The sequence below is a fragment of the Pleurodeles waltl genome, chromosome 7 (genome assembly GCF_031143425.1).
Source record: "Pleurodeles waltl isolate 20211129_DDA chromosome 7, aPleWal1.hap1.20221129, whole genome shotgun sequence".
Taxonomy (NCBI): Eukaryota; Metazoa; Chordata; class Amphibia; order Caudata; family Salamandridae; genus Pleurodeles; species Pleurodeles waltl.
The window spans coordinates 716,830,415-716,849,630 of NC_090446.1; the positions used below are offsets into that span (position 1 = coordinate 716,830,415).

Genomic DNA, 19,216 nt, shown 5'->3' on the forward strand with positions numbered 1-19,216 from the left:
AAGATTATCTTTATTGCAGATATTTTATGAAATGGCACTCCTCCAGGTGTCCAGTACTTCTGAAACAACTAATGTACTGTGTCCCTTCTGAATGCCAGCTCGTCCACATATTTATAGTGCACAGGATTCCAGAGTTGGCTTGCAACTAGTGGTCCATCTGGCATGAGTATGGTAGAGTTTAAAAAATGAAGAAGATGGATCAATTTCTCTGTTAAAGCTATAATGTAATCTTTCTGAAGCTTCTGACAGATGGAGAATTATAGTTTAAAAACCTGCCAAGATGGTTCACCAATTAATTTCATACTTGTCACTCAACTTTTTATGAACGGAAATACTGCTTAGAAGATTTGAGCAATTGAATGATTTTCATTGTGCCTATATGGGCTGAGTGCCTAGTGTTTACTTTTTGTCCTACATTTAACATAATTGATGCCTCCCCAGCTTCTTTGCTGATCCTATTCCATTGACTTGTTAGACCTCTTGTGCTGCTTTGAGGGTTTTCATGCTCCACTGTGTAAAGATTCTATTTCATTCAGGCACCTTCAGAACAATGTCTAATTCAGGAAACTAGATGAAAGAAATGAACCATCAACTTGGCTTAATAAAATCCACTGTAATTCAGCAAATTGACACTCCGTGCTCTTTCTGATAGAGCCATCTAGTTGCAGATTCCTTACCTTAGAATTTCCCCTAGGTGTCAGTCTGTATCCAGAGATTTTTCTTAAGCAGTACCCCTGCCGTTAAATGGCGTAGCACATCTCTGTGTCTGTCGTTGGCGCCGGAGAGTATGTCAGGGGTCCTATATCGGCGCCACCCCGGTGAGCTGATGTCAGTTCTTTTCTTTCTGTGCCAGCCAGAGCCAATCCGAAGAGAGCTACCCCTCAGTCATTTTTTGACTGCCCTTATTTTGACTTTTTTGTCAACATTTTTTGAGTTGCTAACTCAAGGTGCGTCTAGGATGTCATCTAGGAAGACTGTCATCGGACGATGTCTGTGACGGATCTGCAACTGATGTGCCTTTGGGGTTTGGAGCATGACCACGACCCAAAGTCGAGCTCAGAGTGTCAGGCCATGAATCCGAAGGCTTTGAGGGAGCGGTCCCTGAAGCTGATGGTGGCCCAATGCTCAACTCCGCACGAGTCGAGGTTGCGGTCAAGAGGAGGGTCCGAGGAGCAGTTGTTGAGTCCTCCATCATCATCGTCCTACTCCAAGTCTTCAGGACGATCGTGTGAGTTGAGGTACAAGAAGAAGTTGAAGAAAGCAAAACATTCTTTGACTTCACCTCAGCCAATGAGACGGGGGAGCATTGTCGTTCTAGGCCTCAGTCTGTGGAGCCTGCGTCTGGGCCGACTCCATGCCTCCCCGATTTTCTGGGAGCACTAGAGACCCCTGCCCAGTTAAGAGTTTAGAAGGCCATGCACCTCATTTTTGGGCACTCCAACACCGCTCAAGTGCATTTGGACCCTGCAGTCAGAAGGGGCCCTTTTGGGCTCTGCACAGGCATCTTTAGCTCAGAGGGGCTTGGATCTGGGACGGCATTGGTCGTACCATCTCGACCTTCCCTGACACCAGTGCCGACGCTCCCAGTGCCTTCTGTGCCCATCCTCATTGCTGACTCGGACACAGAGCTGGATGGGCATCGTATGACGCCAACAGAAGCTGTGCCTCCTGTGTCGGACCCTGAGACTATTTCTTGTGGGCTGGAGTATAGTGAGGAATGGGAGGGGGTGCTGGACCCTTTGAAATGCCAGCTCGAAGACCATATGGACTAGCATGCAGACTTGGGTGAAGCCAGTGGACTAGGCACCTCCCCAGATACTGGCATGCTTTCTCCTCCTACCATGGCTACGGAGAAGGGTGCTTCATATTCTATGGTGGTGCAAAGAGCAGCCGAAATCCTAAACCTTGAGTTGTCTTCATTGACAGTTAGGCCAAACCTCCTGGTAGAGGTGCTTCAGTCTGGAACTTCATCCTCTGAATCCCGTGATCCCCTTCAATTTAGGGCTTACAGATGTCCTACCGGGTACCTGATCCAAACCCAACACAGGGGCTCCTATGAACAGGACAATTGCCCGCCGCCATCGCTGTACTCTTGGTACCCAACTTTCCTTATATAACACCCCACCCCTGAATACTTGGTGATCCAAGCCTCCACCTCCCATGGTGCATTCCTTTCCGCTCCCCCAAATAGGGAATCCAAGAGGCTGGACACACTTAGGAAGAAAATGTTTTCTTCCTCCAGCCTGGCATTGTTGTCTGTGAACACTGCATTCCTTTGGGGCTGTTACTACCACATTCTGTGTGATATGGATGCACAAGTGAAGCCACAGGTCCCGGAAGAGGTTTGTACTCTCCAAGCAGTTGCTGATAAGAGGGAAGCAGCAAAGTTCATGATCCGATGTGGACTGGACACGATCAACTCACTAGGCAGGGCGGTTGCTTCATCAGTGGCCCTTAGGCGCCACACCTCTTTGAGGACGTCTGGCTTTTCGGGGAATGTCCAAGCCTAATCTTATGGACATCCCCTTTGATGGCACCTGTCTCTTCACAGAAAAAGCACTCAGCGCTTGGATGCTTCAAGGAGCCTCATGCTACCGGCCAGGTCCTTGGGCCTCCTGGCGGCTCTTCATCCCCCCCAGTCTGCTTTTTGCCCCTTTCGTGGCTACGAAAAAGGTGCCCAACCACGTCCGTTCCCCTCTGCGTGGCCGGTGATGTGGAATCCACTGACCTCATGGATCAGAGTGCCAGCGATCCGGACAGTCCACCGCCCTTACACCAGCTGCGCCTCCCCTCCCCCACCATCTCCCCTCACCCAAAACCTTCCTAGTCTGACTCTTCTCCACCAGAGACCAGTCGGTCCAGGATCCGCCAACACCTAATCTGTAGGCAGTCCATCACGTCAGACAGGTGGGTTTTGCAGATAGTCTAAAAGGGCTACTCCCTCCCCTTCGAAACTGCCCCTCCATCCATGCCACCACCCTACAATCAGGTTTGGAGGATCACTTGGCACTTCTCCACAAGGAAGTTATGGCTTTCTTGCCCAAGAGAGCTGTATAGAGGGTTCCTGTGGCTGAAGTTGGTTGCTATTCCTGTTTCTTTCTGGTACCTAAAAAGGACAAGGGCCTCCGCCCTATCCTAGACCTTTGGTCCTTCAATCTCTTCCTCAGGAAGGAGAAGTTCAAAATGCTTACTCTGGCTCAGGTTTTATTTCCCCTGGACCCAGGAGACTGGATGGAAGTGTTGGACTTGCAGGATGCTTACTTCCATTTTCCCTTCCTGCCTGACCACAGACATTACTTTCTGTTCATGGTGGGCCACGAGCACTTTCAGTTCACCGTAGTCCCCTTTGGCCTTACCCAGCACCCCTCTGGAGTTCACCAGGTGATGGTTGTGGTTGCAGCTCATCTGCTCAGGTCAGGGGTTTAAGTCTTCCCTTACTTTGATGGCTCTTGAAGGCAAGCTCGCTCCAGGCTGTTGTCTCACAGTTCTTCCAGACTATGGCGACCCCCCTGCATTCGCTGGGGTTCACTGTAAACGTGCCAAAGTCACACCTGACTCCCTCTCAGACGCTCCCTTTCATCAGAGCTGTTCTGGATACTGTGCAGTTTCGGGCATATCCTCCAAAGTGGCGAGTCTAGGATATTCAGGCTATGATATCGCTGTTTCAGCCTCTCCTGGATTTTGGTGAGAATGACTCCGAGGCTGCTGGGCCTCATGGCCTCCTGCATCCTGTTGGTGGATCATGCCAGATGGCCTATGCGGGCTCTGCAGTGGAACCTGAAGTTCCAGTGGGCGCAGCATCAGGGTAATCTCTCCAACATGGTCCTGATCTTGGCCGGAACTATGCGAGATCTGCATTGCTGGGTAACAAACCGTGATTGTCAGAGGCAGATCCCTCTCCTTTCCCCAACCAAAGCTCATATTAGTTACAGATGCGTCACTCCCAGGCTGGGGCAGCCATCTGGGAGAGGCAGAGATCAGAGGCATCTGGTCTCTGGTGGTGTCTGGACTCCACATCAACCTGTTGGAACTCCTGGCAATCAGGCTAGCATTGAAATAATTTCTTCCCTCTCTTTAGGGAAGAGTAGTGCAAATATTTACGGGCAACACCACCGCCATCTGGTACTGCAACATTCAGGGTGGGATGGGTTTGTGGACTCTTTGTCAGGGGGCTCTGCGTCTCTGGGCATGACTGGAACATCGGGGCATTTCCCTGGTGGTTCAACACCTAGAGGGCTCTCTCAGTGCCAGAGTGCACAAACTCAGCTGACAATGCCTGGTCAGTCCCAAATGGCATCTCCATTCAGAGGTGGTTCAAGGTCTCTTTCATCAGTGGGGAGAGCCTTGGTTATATCTATTTGCCTCCACAGAGAATGCGCAAAGCCAGCAGTTTTAGTCATTGGATTTTCCAAGGTAGCACTCGCTCAGCAACGCTTTTCATTGCAAGTGGAGCTTAGGTCTCCTGTATGCCTTTCCGGTTATACCAGTTCTGCCCAGAGTACTCAGAAAGATCAAGAACGACCAGCACCAAGTAATTCTTGTGACTCCGGGCTGGGAAGTCTGTAACGTTATCTTGGCAGCCAGGCTTCCCTCTACCAAAACGGTATACACCTTTTGGCATACATTTGTGGCATGGGGTTCAGACAAATCTGTTGACCCACTCTCTGCTCCTCTTGCTGAATTTGTCTTGTCATATTTTCTTTGGCCCAACAGTGCTCTGCTTTGGGACCCTCAAAGGTTGTCTAGCTGCAGTCTCTGCTTTTTTAAGATTACCTGATCAACCCCTTTGTTTAAGTCTCCTATTGTTAGCAGGTTTGTTAAAGGTCTTACCGACATGTTTCCTCCAGCCCCTTGGCCCAAATGAGATTTGAATTTGTTTCTGACCTTCCTAATGTGGGATACTTCTGAACTGCTCCATAATTATCCTCTCAGGCTTCTCATGTTTCACCGTTTCCATTGCCTGCTTTTTCCCGCTGCTGCGTCCCCTGCGGCCCCTCCCACCTCCCACCCCTCCTTCTAACCGTTTCCTTTGCCTGCTTTTTCCCGCAGCTGCGTCCCCTGCGGCCCTTCCCGCCTCCCCCTCCTTCTCACCGTTTCCTTTGCCTGCTTTTTCCCGCCGCTGCGTCCCCTGCGGCCGCACCCCCCAGCCCTCTCATTCGTCAGGCCCTCCCGCCTCCCAGCTGCCACTCACACCCTGCCCTCCCCTACTCTTATGGCAGCTGCGGCGGGGCCGTGCCGGTGGCGCGCCGAAGGCACACCAAGGGCAAGCCCGTCTGTGCCTGGACCGCGCCCAGCGGCAGAACCCCTGGCCCCGGCAACAGCCACCCCGTCAGCATTCGCTATAACGCCCACACCCTCCATGCACTCAACACCAGTCGAGACACCACCTGCTTCCAGGCCTCTCCAGAGAGCACGCACAGAACCTTCTCCTGCCACAACTGCTGCTTCACCTGCAACAGACCCCACAAACCTCCTAGGATCAAGACCAACCACCTCCGTTGCATAGTCCTCAACACCCGCTCAGCACACAAGCCCGCCATAGAAGTCTGGGACTTGCTCGACTCCACCTCCCCAGACGTGGCCTTTCCAACCGAAACTTGGTGGAACGACTCCTCAGCACCCAACATCGCCATAGCCATCCCGAACTGATACAAAGTCGCTTGCCGAGACCGCACCAACAGAACCGGAGGAGGCATAGCCTTCGTCCACAAAGCCACCCTCGAAGTCAAAACCACCCTGGACGACTCCTTCAGCGCCGCCGAACTCCTTCTCTTCCAAGTCCGCACCGACCCCAACAACACGCTCAGAGGAACACTCATCTATAGAGACCCAGGGCACCAATCAGCAACGCCATCGCCAACCTGGCCAGCACCCACGCACTCGCCTCCACGGACTACATCCTCCTCCGGGACCTGAACTTTCACCTCGAAAACAACAATGACACCAACTCCACCACCCTGACCGAAAACCTCGCCAACCTCGGCTTCACACAGCTTGTCAACACACCCACCCACACAGCCGGTCACACCCTTGACCCCATCTTCTCCACAAGCAACCACGTCACCTTCAACTATACCACCGAACTCTACTGGACCGACCACCATTGCATCCACTTCACCTTCAAGAAACAGACAGAACACCACCTCACTGAACAACCACCACGCTGACGATGGGGCAAAGTCACTGAATTTCAACTAACCAAGGCCCTAGCCCAGAAACCGCCCGTCAACCCCACCGACCCTGACATCGCCGCACACAACCTCAAGCTATGGATCAACGACTGTGCTGACCGCCTTGCTCCACTCAGAAAACCCTCCAACAACCACATCAACAAAAAAGCCACCTGGTTTACCGACGACCTCCAAGCCTCCAAACGCCGCTGCCGAAAACTCAAGAAAATATGGCTACTCGAACGCACTCCAGACAACCACACGGCACTCAAGGATGCCACACGCAAACACCACCAACTCATCAGGCTAGCAAAAAGATCCTCCTTCAAAACCCACCTAGAAAACAACGCCCACGACTGCAAAGAACTTTTCAGCATCGTAAAAGAACTCTCCAACCCAAACGCCACTGTCAACGACATCACCCCCTCCCAAGAACTATGCGACACCCTAGCAACCGCCTTCCACCAAAAAATCACAGACATCCACGACAGCTTCAACTCCCCTCACACTCTGGACGCTCCTACCCCACCCACCACGAACTCCACCCGCTCCAGCCGACTGACCTCCTGGACCAGCATCAGCGATGACGAAACGTGCAAGACCAGGAACTCCATCCACTCCGGATCACCATCAGACCCCTGCCCACACCACATCTTCAACAAAGCAGACACAGCCATTGCACCACACCCACGGAAAGCCATCAACATCTCCTTCGAAACTGCAAGATTCCCGGAAAGCTGGAACACCGTCTGTCACCACACCCTAAAATCCCGCCTCCACCCAGCAGGAATCCAGGACCAGGCCCTCGAATGGACCACATCCTTCCTCGCCGGCAGAACCCAAAGAGTCTGCCTCCCCCGTACCAATCCAAAGCCTTCAACATCATCTGCGGCGTACCCCAGGGCTCATCCCGATGCTGTTCAACATCTACATGGCCCCCCTCGCACAAGTGGCCCGTCAGCACAACCTCAACATCATCTCCTACGCCGACGACACCCATCTCATCCTCTCCCTCATCAAGGACCCGCACACCGCCAAAACCAACCTCCACGAGGGACTAAAAGCCATCGCCGACTGGATGAGAGACAGCCAGCTAAAACGGAACTCGGCCAAAACAGAGGTCCTCATCCTTGGGCGCACCCCCTCCGCCTGGGGAAACTCATGGTGGCCGACCACGCTGGGTCCCCCACCGACACCGCACGAAACCTCAGTTTCACCCTCGACTCCTCACTCTCCATGTCAAAGCAGGTCAGCGCCATCTCCTCCTCCTGCTACAACACCCACTGCATGCTTCACAGAGTTTACAAATGGATCCCAACAGAAACAAGAAAAACAGTAACCCAGGCCCTCGTCAGCAGCAGACTCGACTACGGCAACGCCCTCTACACCGGTATCTCATCCAAACTCCTACAACGCATCCAAAACGCCTCCGCCCGACTCATCCTCAACATCCCTCGCCACTGCCACATCACCCCCCACCTAAGAGACCTTCACTGGCTCCCCGTCAACAAGAGGATCACCTTCAAGCTCCTCACCCACGTACACAAGGCACTCCACAACACCGGACCAACATACCTGAACAACAGACTCAGCTTCTACACCCCCACCCGGCATCTCTGCTCCGCAAACCTCGCCTTCGCCTCCATCCCCCGTATCCGGCGCAAATCTTCCGGTGGCAGATCATTCCCGTACCTCGCCGCCAAGACCTAGAACACCCTCCTGTCGGATCTACGACAGACCCAGGACCTTCTTTCCTTCAGAAAACCCCTCAAGACATGGCTCTTCGAGCAGTAGCAGCACCCTCCACCCCTCCCCCACCCAGCGCCTTGAAACCCTCACGGGTATGTAGCACGGTTTGCAAATTGATTGATTGATCATGTTAAAAACAGCCTTCCTTGTGCCCATTACCTCTGCCCACAGGGTGGTTGAGCTGCTGGTATTAACATCTAAGCCATCATATCATTCCTTCTATCCTGACAAAGTGGACTAGGGCTTCTTTCCTCCCTTAGGTGGTTACACCCCTTGATGTAGGCCAATCCATCACCTTGCCTACTTTGTACACCCTCCACACCCTTCTAAGGAAGAGGATAGACTCCACCGCCTGGACCCAAAAAGATCACTGCTGTTCTACCTTGATCGTACCTGATAGTTTGGGTGGATGATCAACTCCTTATTGGTTATGTGGGTGCAAAGAAAAGTCTGGCAGTCCAAAAGAGAACCATTTCCTGATGGGTTTTTCTCTGTATTAAAATGTGCTACGCATTGACTAAAAAACAACCCCCGGAGGGCTTGTGTGCTCACTTTAGCAGAGCAACAACTGCAACCACTGTAGTAGCATGCAGAGTTCCAGTCTTGGACATCTGTCAGGCAACAACGTGGGCATCCTTGCACAAGTTCACCAAACACTACTGCCTGGGCAGTCCAGTCCAAAGGTATGGGTACTTTGCCCGTCCAGTCCTGTAGGACTTCCTAGTATGATCTTGGTTTACAGAACCACCTCCGGGATGGTATTGCTTGGATATCTATTCTAAGGTAAGAAAACTGAAACTAGAAGTGTCTATCAGATGATCAAGTTACTTACCTTTGGTAACGCCTTATCTGGTAGAGACATATTCCAGTTGCATTCTGCAAACTGATTTCTGTGGACAGACACTTCTCTTTCAGGGCCCTAGATTTGGTGCAGCAATGGTCAGTGTTCTTCATGGCGCAGTCCTTCTGGCTTGGAAAGTTGTGAAAAGAAACTGACCTGGGTTGGCGCCTATATTGAACCCTCAACGCCCTATCCGGTGCACAAGACAACGGACGCAGAATCAACCGACTCCTCCTGACGGTACACAGGGGTACTACTTGGGGAAAAATCACCGGATCCAGACTGATGTCTGGGGGAAATTCTAAGGTTAGGAATCTGCAACTAGAATGTCTCCACCAGAAAAGGCATTACCAAAAGCAAATAACTTGTTCAGCAGAACCTTTGTATACATTTGAGTACAGCTATACAATGTAGGTTGTGTCCTGTAAAAGTCTTGCTGGATGTCATTTGTTAGTTGAAGATTGTGACTTTTGCTCTCACGCTATATGTGCAACTGTTTAGCTGTTAATCTTCTGATCGTTTTAATCTTGAAAACCCATTTTCATTATATGGTATTTTTATGTTAGATGTGCTGTGTTGTTGTCAAGATGTCAACTGTGAACACCTGTCACTGTCTAAAAGTTGCAAAACTGTCTCAGTTGTAGTAGAAGTTTCCAAACTAGACCTTTTAGCAAACTGATGAATTTTAAACAAACATTTTAGGTTGAACAATTCAATTTGTGTATATATGTTCAGCTGAGTAGAGACAGCAATAGGTAAGTTCAGCAACATCTGATAAATACTTATAATTGCAGGTTCCTCGCCTTGTGAATATTTACCAGGCTGGATTCGGAAACTTTGAGAGCAGTACTCCTGGGCGCCAGTTGGTGGCGTTGTGCGGCTCTGTGCCAGTGTAGTTTGCTGGTGTCAGTTCCTTCCTTTCTTTCTGCACCGTTAGGTGCAGATCTGGAGCTTCTCCTTGGTCTTTTGAATGATTCTTTCAAAAGACAGGACCTGGAAGAGTGTGAGCAGCTTGATTTTTTTCTTATGCAGAAGGCTTTGAGAGAATGAATATCTAAACTAGGATAATTGCCTCCATCCTCCTTTGGGCACAAGGAAGTAGCAGAAGTGACACCCAGTTCCTGCTTCTGATGTCGGAATCCACTCTATGGCACCTTTGGCCAAAAAGACCTGCACTTCCTGCTGCAAAATGGACAGGTGATCCTCTGTCAGGCAACCGAATGATGGTGAAAGTTGTGGTGGGTTGAGAGAAGTGGGAGGACGTAGCCCCAACTGACAATTTGAAGGACACAATTGTCTGAAGTGATAAGCCTACCATTTGTGGCGGACATATTGGATCCTGCCTCTGACAGTGTGGCTGTGTTCTGGCAAGGAGACACAAAATCAGTTCCGAAACTGCTGGAGGGATGGGGACTGGGTTGCACGTTGTCCCTGCTGTCCAGAACATTGTCTCTGAGCATGACAGCTCCAAGCACTAAAGGGCTGAAGACCCTACTGGAGAAGTCTGGCACTGGTAAAATAGAAAACCTCTACCGTAGCCACAGAGACAATGAAATTGCTGGTGAAACTGTCTTGTGGGAGTAGAAATGCCCAAGAAATATGCTTAGGCTCTGCGTCGGTCAGAACCAGGGGCAGCTCGATCAAGGTCATGGTGGATTTTTCTGTGAGTAGGATAGCACTATAGACTGTACGTTCTCCTCCGGCGTCTATGCAAAAAGAACAAGTGCCGGAAATGACACTGGGACCCAAGTCTGCATCTGAGCCAGTGCTGAACCTGATGGAGGTCCAAGGGGCAGAGGGCAGACCTGTCAGCATAAGTCTGACTGGAGGCCCCTGTGGATCCTTGAGGTCTGAAGGTGCACCAAAGAGAGACAGTATTTGCAGCACGACCCCTGTTAAGGCCTCCACGAGCTGCAGAATCACTGATCGACCTAAAAATTCAGGGTCCACCATGACAAACTCTGAATCGGATCCAATGGAGATCTTGAACAAGACCAGAAGGGACGTTCATGCCCTTACACTCTCTTTGGAGTCAGAGAGTGGTGGTAAGGGGCAGATTCCTGCTTTGACTTCTTATGTTTTTTTTTGGACATACCAGAATACTTTGACCATGACCATGACCTACCGCGGAAACCACTTCGAGAGTAGGACTTCCTTTCATCTAGTCCTAGTTTGGAGTCGTCTTGTGTTTGCCAATGAAAAGCTTGGCCTCACAGTCCTGCATGGCCTTCAGATTAATTTGGGCACAATTGTCACAAGCCCTGGAGTTGTGTTCCAGTGCTAGGCAGCACAAGCAAACCTTGTGAGGGTCAATCATAGACGTATAATTGTGACATTCCCTACACAGTTTATACTGAGTGACTCAGAGGCTCTCGGGTTGTTGTCTTCATTCATTATGCTGGCCAAACACACTAGGTGACAAATGCGGGCTTCACAGTGAGACCTAAAATCCCAGTGTGCACAACTTTGGAGGACTTTATCGGGTGGTATTCAGATTTTAGGTGAATCTGCAAAAGATCTGCCATGATGGCCACTGCACTGTTATTAGGTCACTAGCAAGCTGCTCTCCTTACTGTGCCCAGTGCTGATGGTGATCATGGAAGCATTGCTATGGGGTGGGGAGAAAATATGAGAGAGATAGAGATCAGAGGCCTCTGGTCTGCAGCAGCTAATAGACTCAACATCAGTTTGTTGGAGGTGAAGGCAATTTGCTTGGTGTTATAAGGCCTTTGTATCCTTTTCCAAAGAGAGGCTGGTGTAGGTGCTCACAGACAGCACTAACGCCTTGTGATACTGCAACAGAGTTTTGGGCCGTTTGTCAGGAAGCTCTGGGCCTCTGAAAGTGGCTGGACCACCAAGGCATTTCTCTGGTGGTAAACCATCTGGCGGCATCTTTAAACACCAGAGCAGACAAACTCCGCAACAGGCGCTTACCAGATCACAAATGGAAGATGCACTCATATGGTGGCAGAAGATATATTCCAGCAATGTGTAGAACTCTGGCTCAATCTTTTTGCCACCGCTGAGAACGCACAATGTCAACAATTTTGTGCATTTTCAAAGCAGCTCTCGCTCTCTGAGAATCGTTCTGTCTAGATAGGACTTGTGTATTCCTTCCTGCTTCTTCTCCTGACCAGACTTCTGAAGGAGGTCAGAAATTACTGGGCCCAGGTGATGCAATTGTAACCACATTGAGCCAGGAGAATGTGTTACCTGGAACGCCTGGGCATACACATCTGTCCTCCAATGAAGCTTCTTTTTTGGGGGGATCTTGTGTCACAGTAGCAGGGCAGGGTGCTGCACCCAGGGTGTGCACAATCTGCTCCTCCATGCTTGGAGGCAGCAGTTAACAACCTTCGACCTTCCTCCTGTGGTCGTTGATGTCATCTTGGCAGGGAGGCATTATTCTACAAAATCAGTGTATGTCAGAGGTACCCGACACATTGACCCATTTCACCCAAAGGTGTCTGAACCCTTGTTGTCCCTCCCTAGCCCAGCAAGAACTTGCCTTGGGCCCTGTTAAAAGCTACATGTCCACTGTTTCAGCTTTTTTGAGTTTGCTGGATCAGCTTTTGTTGTTTAAATCACCTGATGACATTTTTTGAAAGATGTGCAACAATTATTTCATCAAAAATCTTTTGTGATGCTTTAGTGGATCTTGAACTTGGTCTTTATTTTTTGATGTGCACCCTTTTTGAGCTGCATCACAGTTGTCCTTTGCGACTTCTGACTGTGAAGGCTAGACTGTGTTTCTCATTACCATAAAATCAGGCAGACATGAGCGTGCTGCATGCTCTTTTTGTTAACTCACCTTATACGACTTTCTTCCTGGATAAGTTGGTGTTGAGGACTCCAGCTTCCTTTCTTCCTATGTGGTCACTTCTTTTCATGTTGGACAGGTGATCACCCTTCGGACATTCTTTGTTCCGTCTCATCCCTCGCAGGAGGAAAAGAGACTCCATTGGTTGGTTCCTAAGAGAGGACTAAGCTTTTATATCGATTGTGCCAAAGACCATTGGGTAGAGAGTCAGCTCTATATGGGGTTTTCTGGAGCAAAGAAGGCAAGGCCCATTGTGTTGCTCCCTCTTTCCCCTATTTGACTATTCTAACACTCCTACATCCAGTTAGCTTCAGGGTTGTCTGATACTTTCTTCTCGCCAATTCTTTGTTACTCACCCTCTGCTCATGGTCCTTAAAGAAATTATTTTTATTTTTTGGGAAACCTAGCAGCTGCAGTTTTCTGCCATGCTGCTTTACTTTTATGCATATTACCCATTGGATGGGTATTTTTTTATGTAAATGATACTTGTCATTCAGTGGGACCACACATGCATAGTAACGCACGTTGGTGCATATCTCATCTTGCATGCGCATTACTTCAGCAGCATCATGGTGGGTGCTCGCTTGTGCGTTTGTCTCAACATGCTTTTTTTTTTTTTCCTGGAGCATTGAGCATTTTGCTTTTTGCCGATGGCGTCCGAAATCGCCTAAAAGCATTTGCGAAGACAGTAGAGTTAAAAAAAAAAAAAAAAAAAAAAAAGTGAGACTTCTTAGCTTTACCAGTTCTTGTTTAGGTTGCTTTTACCAATTCAACGTTTGGTCGATGGTATTTTACTGCTGTTAAACTTCATTATCCTTACCCTGGCATGATTTCTGCCTTTAGAAGGCTTATTCTACCTGCAGCCTGAGAATGCCATCTGATATCTGAAATCAGCCGTTTGGTTAGGCTCGGTGGGTGGTGAAATTCAGAGCTTGTGAATACCAGTGCTGGGGAAATGTAATTACAGTTAAGAATTGTTTTCAGGGTTTCTAGACAGTTACAGAGAAAAGAGAGTGTACGAAGCAAACTGACTGGGATGTAGCAATGTCGACATATAGTCCCCTGCCGTCCTCCTCTACATCGCAAACGCCTCACTTCCTTTTTCACTTTGCAGATCACATTCCGACGCACAATATAGCCGTTGTCATGTTCCAAAGTACAAGATAGAACAGATAGCCCATAACCAGACTCACACTGCACAAGCTGAAGGAATGCCTGCAAAATGAAATAAATGACTGAAACTGCACCAGTGTGGAGAAAAACATTGTTTCAGGTTTATTAGGCTAGGTAATTAATTAACTTATGAACGATTCAAGAGCAGCCATCGATGGCAATACCTGTGTCTGCCTGCCCATATGATTAGCCACGAAACATCAAAACTTCACTGCACCTGACGCTACCACTTTTACGTGACTCCTGTGCGTGACCCCCATAGTTCAGGAATGAAAACTTGGGCACAGGGCAGTGCTGCCAGGTAAGCCCTAGTTGCTCAGGCTTTCACCTGCCCACTGGGCTAACAGGCGCCATTACTTTCATCACAGGGTCCTGCTGTAGGGACTCATGCGGGCATTAGCATGAAGCGCTTACTTTGGGCACCCTTCTGTGGCTGCTTTCTGCACTAAAGTCCTATGGCTCAACCTATAACTCTGTCACTTTTACTTTAAACCAGCTTCTTCAAGGGCCTCTTATGGGTAAAGCAGAAATACATCAGTGCCCACATCCGATAGGTAGGCCCCCATCTTTAGCCAAATACCTCTGACCAGGCACATCGATTAGGCTGTGCCTTGTGAAATCAAAAACCCTCTTTTGGTTGTGAAGTTATGCATTACACTGTTCACCTGTTTGTGAGAAATCTTAATAGCAGCCTCTTACCTAGCCCCCCCTCCCCGACAAAATCTGCATGGAATTATCTCTGACCTGGTTATCTCACATGGCCCTCCTAATCTACTGGTGTCAAAAGTTGCTTCCTTCATGGCATGGACCAGTGGACTCCTACGTAGGGCGGTTGAGTAATTGCACTCTAGGTGTATAACTAGAAAATGGGATGGCTCCTAACCAAGCCAGCAGTGTAGTCTGCTAATGAGGTTTGCCTAGTTCGTGCCTGGTTATGAGCTTGTTTATGAAACTAGAGCTCCAGGGTGGAAAACGGGGGCTCCATGCCGTTGCCCGATGAGCTACCATTGTGACCAAAAGAATCGCCAGTGACCCAGACTCAGTTCTCCAGCAAGAAATTAAGAACAGAAACTGGCTTAGCAAACGTGTTTAATGAAGTCAGAAACTTAGTATTACCTCTGCAGGTAACAAAACTCCAATCACAGTAAGCTGTACTACTGAAACAATATGTAGAAAGCATTCAGGACCCTTGAACACAGTTAATACCCACTTTAAAGGATTACTTCCTTCACACAGCGAGTCACTATGCACTGAAAGTGATTTTTAGACAACTTGTTTCATACATCAGCCTTAATTGATAGTGTCAGCTCAGAGCAGAATTTGTCTATTAAAACATGCAAATACTGTTTATTCACAGTTTTAAGCAGTTTTTACAACACTGCCAAAGGTTTATCAGTATCCAGTAGACCCCGCCAGCATGTCAATGCGTGGTGTAGAGCTTATGGCGTGTAGGGGTGCACAAACCCTCCCTTTTAATTTTCTCAAGTGTAAAACCTGCTTTGATCGTTCAGATTGCTGCTCCAATTTTGGTCGAGTCTCTGCCGTATTGTTACTCTGTTTGGCCTGGGAGCCTCAGGTGAGCCTCCATTACCTGGCTGAACTGGTGTTCGTTCAAGCCAAGTCATCCAGGCACAGGTGTGGCTAATGTTGTCCTTTTGGAATTGGTAACTACTGCCCACACCTAAGTGCTCCAAAAAAAGGTATTATAAAGTCCTCTGAAAATAGTGCTATTTCATAAGTTGAGTAGCAAGCTCTGTACAAACCTATTAGCATGTGCCTCAAAACATGGAATCGAATAGTGGCTCCAGCATCCGGGTCTTTCTTTCGACATTGCCCAGTCCTTCACTGCTACCCTGAGTGGAAAGGAGCAGTTGGTATCTAGGTGATGCTGTAGCTTAGTGTTGTGCTGCACTACTACTAAGTGTCTCGTTAGACAAGATAATATGGTAGTGTTTGACTATGGTACATCAGAGGCCTCACCCCTTCTGAATAATAAATGTGTCAAGGCTTTTTCTGTTGGCTGGGAGAAGGGACTTGAAATGTCATGTACACTGCTAGGAATTCCACTGTGGTTTCTAGTGCCGGCATCTTCCTGCATTATATGTGCCCTTTTCAGGTATCATTGAGTGGCGCCGGCTACTCTTCTCATCTGCCCGTGGGATATTGTCTAAACATAAACGTCCCCAACTCTCATGGGTGCTTATGTTGGTAGTCTAATCTGAGGGATGGATAATTAATTTTCCTCTGATCCCTGAATCTTCCTCCAAAGTGCAGACTACGGGAAGAACCTTGCTTTACCATTTCTAGGTCAATCAGTAATCTGTGGTGCTTCTAGGACTTTATCTTCTAGTGGCCTCAGGATGAAATCTTCCCAAGCATGATGTTCATACAGTAAAATTTCCAGCAGCGCTTTGGTGGTGTAAGGTTATGTATGTGAAAATCACCATTATCTTGCTATTATGTTTACTAACACAAACATGAGCCTTTTTGTGCCTGGCAAAATCCTTGGCATGAAGATTCATCCCGTTAGGTATGTTTTGGGCTTTTAAACATTGATCTGGCCTAAGTACAGTAACATACCAGAGCTAGAGCTAATACATATTATATAATCACAAACAATGCATTTTTTTGTGTCACAAGTTGTGCAATTTGAGTTTGTTTCGGTGTCATAATCATGGTGTAAATCTGTACCATTAGGCCATACTTGCCACCCTTGTGACCTCCAGAGTTGAATGATAGTGAACTTGAGCAGCTTGCGTCAGCTATGAGTACCTTAAAACATGCAGTAACATTAAAAAAAAACTAAACATCCAAATCTGCTGCTGTCATTTTAACCAGCTTCCCTCCATTTGCTTTTATGTTTAAGCGATTTGTGTTTTGCCTTTGTAACCCTCCATTGTTTTAAATTTTAATTTTCTCGTTTCTGTTTTCCCCATTAACATTTCATCGCTTGTCTTTTGTGCCAGTGTACTGTGTCACCTCACCAAAGAAGGACGATAGGTATAGGGATCCACCGCCCACCCCTCCCGGATACATGGGAATTACTTTAGCGGACATAAAAGAAGGACCACCCCACCACCCACGCTTAAAACCTCCAGCCTATAGTGTGGCAGTGCAGAGGTCAAAGATGGTACACAGCGAACTCTCTAGACTTTCATCAGCACCTCTGGGTAGAGCACCTGTGACCTGTGTACAACCGAAGATCCTAACACGGCCTCAGTGGCATACTCGGCAGCTGCCCCATCCTAAGCTAACCGATATGACCGTTGCAGATAGTGACGAGGATGGTATGTGAAGCTACTAACTTGTTAGATGTTTAGTAAAGTAGTTCTTTTATACAAATGTTTATCTTGCGGTCTTGGTTTTATTTTTATTCAATGTTTTATGTTTCATTCATAGATGAGTGGAAAACATTGGCACATACGATAGGTTTAGATTTGGGAGCAATTAGCTGGCAAGCCTTATAGAGGGACTAAATGGCTTTGGTGTAAGACACAACGAGGGTCCTGTAAAGTTGTGTCGTGGGTGTGTGCGTAGATGGCTTGTCCGGCAACAGATGAACCTAGCAGGAGGATCTGTGGTTTGTCCATCTTCACGCGGCATGAAACGATAGGCATTTTGTGTGAAATCTCAATAATGTAGTTCAGATAACGGCTTCATCCTGATCCTTCCCACATATTGCATCTGTTGCTACCATTGGCAGAACCGTTCATGTGGTGAAACAGTACTTGACCTTTTTCTTTCCGTGTGTTTTAAGAGCAACGGAAAGGGTTGGCCAGCACCATGAATGTGAAGCCACACTGTTGTCGCAGAGAACCTGAATTATTTCAAAGTTGCGAGAGTGGAATCTGAATGTGGAAAAATTGAGTGTGCTCCCATTTATAGCCAGGCAGACATCCAGATTATGAATCACCTGAATGTAGCTGATCAACAAAGCAGTGCTATTTATTTATGAAACATTACTGAAGTGCAGTAAAATGCTTACAAGTGCGATTAATTTAGACGAATGTGTGAAAAAAATTGAATATGCTGCTTAGAATTCAGAAGTTGCCTTGAAGTGCTACTCCCATATTTTGAAGAGAACACAGAATTATAATTGTGACAGGCCTTCAATTTGCTGGACTAAATCTGTGAGTTTCAGATGTAAGTTGTCCCACCAATAGTCACAATATTTTTATCCGTGACCTCAGCAAAGTTAGTTAGAAATCATCGAGCCCCTACGATAAGCCTACAGAGCTGAAAAATAGTGTCACCCAAACAAGGCCTGTGTGTTGTCAAGGAAGGTATAAAACTGCACATGAATCTCAGAAGCCAATTTGAAAGGTTGTAAATTAAGTTTAAATAGCAAAGTGAAGTGAAATAAGTCTTAGTCGACCTCACAAGAAAAGTAATGAAATTTAAAGGGGAAAGTAGGGTGGCTTCAACACGATTTCCTAAGAAAGAGGAGGCCATATTACTGATTTTGACCTTTCACAGGTTATTTGCCTTGGAATGGTTGTCCATAACTGGGATAGTGCTGCAAAGCAGCCACCACTGTCTGCCTTGTGTAGATCATCTGGGCCCAAACCAAGATAGACTTTTTTTCCATCTCAGGCCTGCTCCAAAAGTTGTGCAGTGCTACCGTGAAACAAGATAGAGTAAAAATAGCTAGTATGGGTAAAGGGACAGCTTTTTGACCAATGTTTGGGACAGAGAGCATTGATGAGACGATAATTCACTGGATCCTTACCGATATGAATTGTCAGAAGCCGGTTTGTGGCTGTGAAATAAGTTATCGTGTTTGCCAATGTTTTCTTAACCATGCTGTATTTTTAAGTGTTCATTACGTTTAAGTTTAGGGGTACAGTTCACCATTGCTAAGCATTCTGAATACACATTTCATGGAATCGTTTACTAGTAAAAAAAAAAAAATCTAAAAGCTGCAGAGGTTGATGCATAGAAGCTAATCTTCAGCAATATCATACTTCAATGTAACGTTTGCTTGGCTCTAAGGCTTCTAGGCATCTACCATAACTGACAAAATGACGCTTTTCTTAAAAGGCGAAACACATTAAATATTTGTGCATGTGCTGCTGTATATTATATCTGGATGTTTGCTAACCTGATCTGTTCTCATGGCTATCTGCTGATTTCACATTTAATGACCAACTCCTCTAACAGAAAATTAGCTAACATTTATTTTGGCGGTTTTGGTTATCAAATAATTGCATTGGAAGTACTAACTTGACTTTACTTGATTTGTTGTCAGTTACCAGCACCTTTGAATCAGACCTTAATGCTCAGTTTCTAGTCCTCCCTGATCTCAGTCTAACTTCTCATGACACATTTATATTTCAGTGCTACTGCCATTTTGACTTTGGTCTCCCTTGTTCTATCGAGAGGCATATGGTGATTTAAATTCTTATTTCAAGTTGTATTCCTGTAGTTGATGCTGAGGATCTGTCTTTGGCAAGAGAGTCTAGG

The 19,216-nt window shown here is 47.5% G+C and overlaps 1 protein-coding gene across 1 annotated transcript in view; it reads left to right on the plus strand.

Moving 5' to 3' along the window:
* RAPGEF6 (Rap guanine nucleotide exchange factor 6) overlaps positions 1 to 19,216 on the plus strand; it is an 822,369-nt gene that overhangs the window by 782,537 nt on the left and 20,616 nt on the right. Inside the window, 1 exon segment of the mRNA XM_069201702.1 lies at positions 16,720 to 17,040. Within this exon segment, the coding sequence (XP_069057803.1) occupies positions 16,720 to 17,040 (321 nt within the window).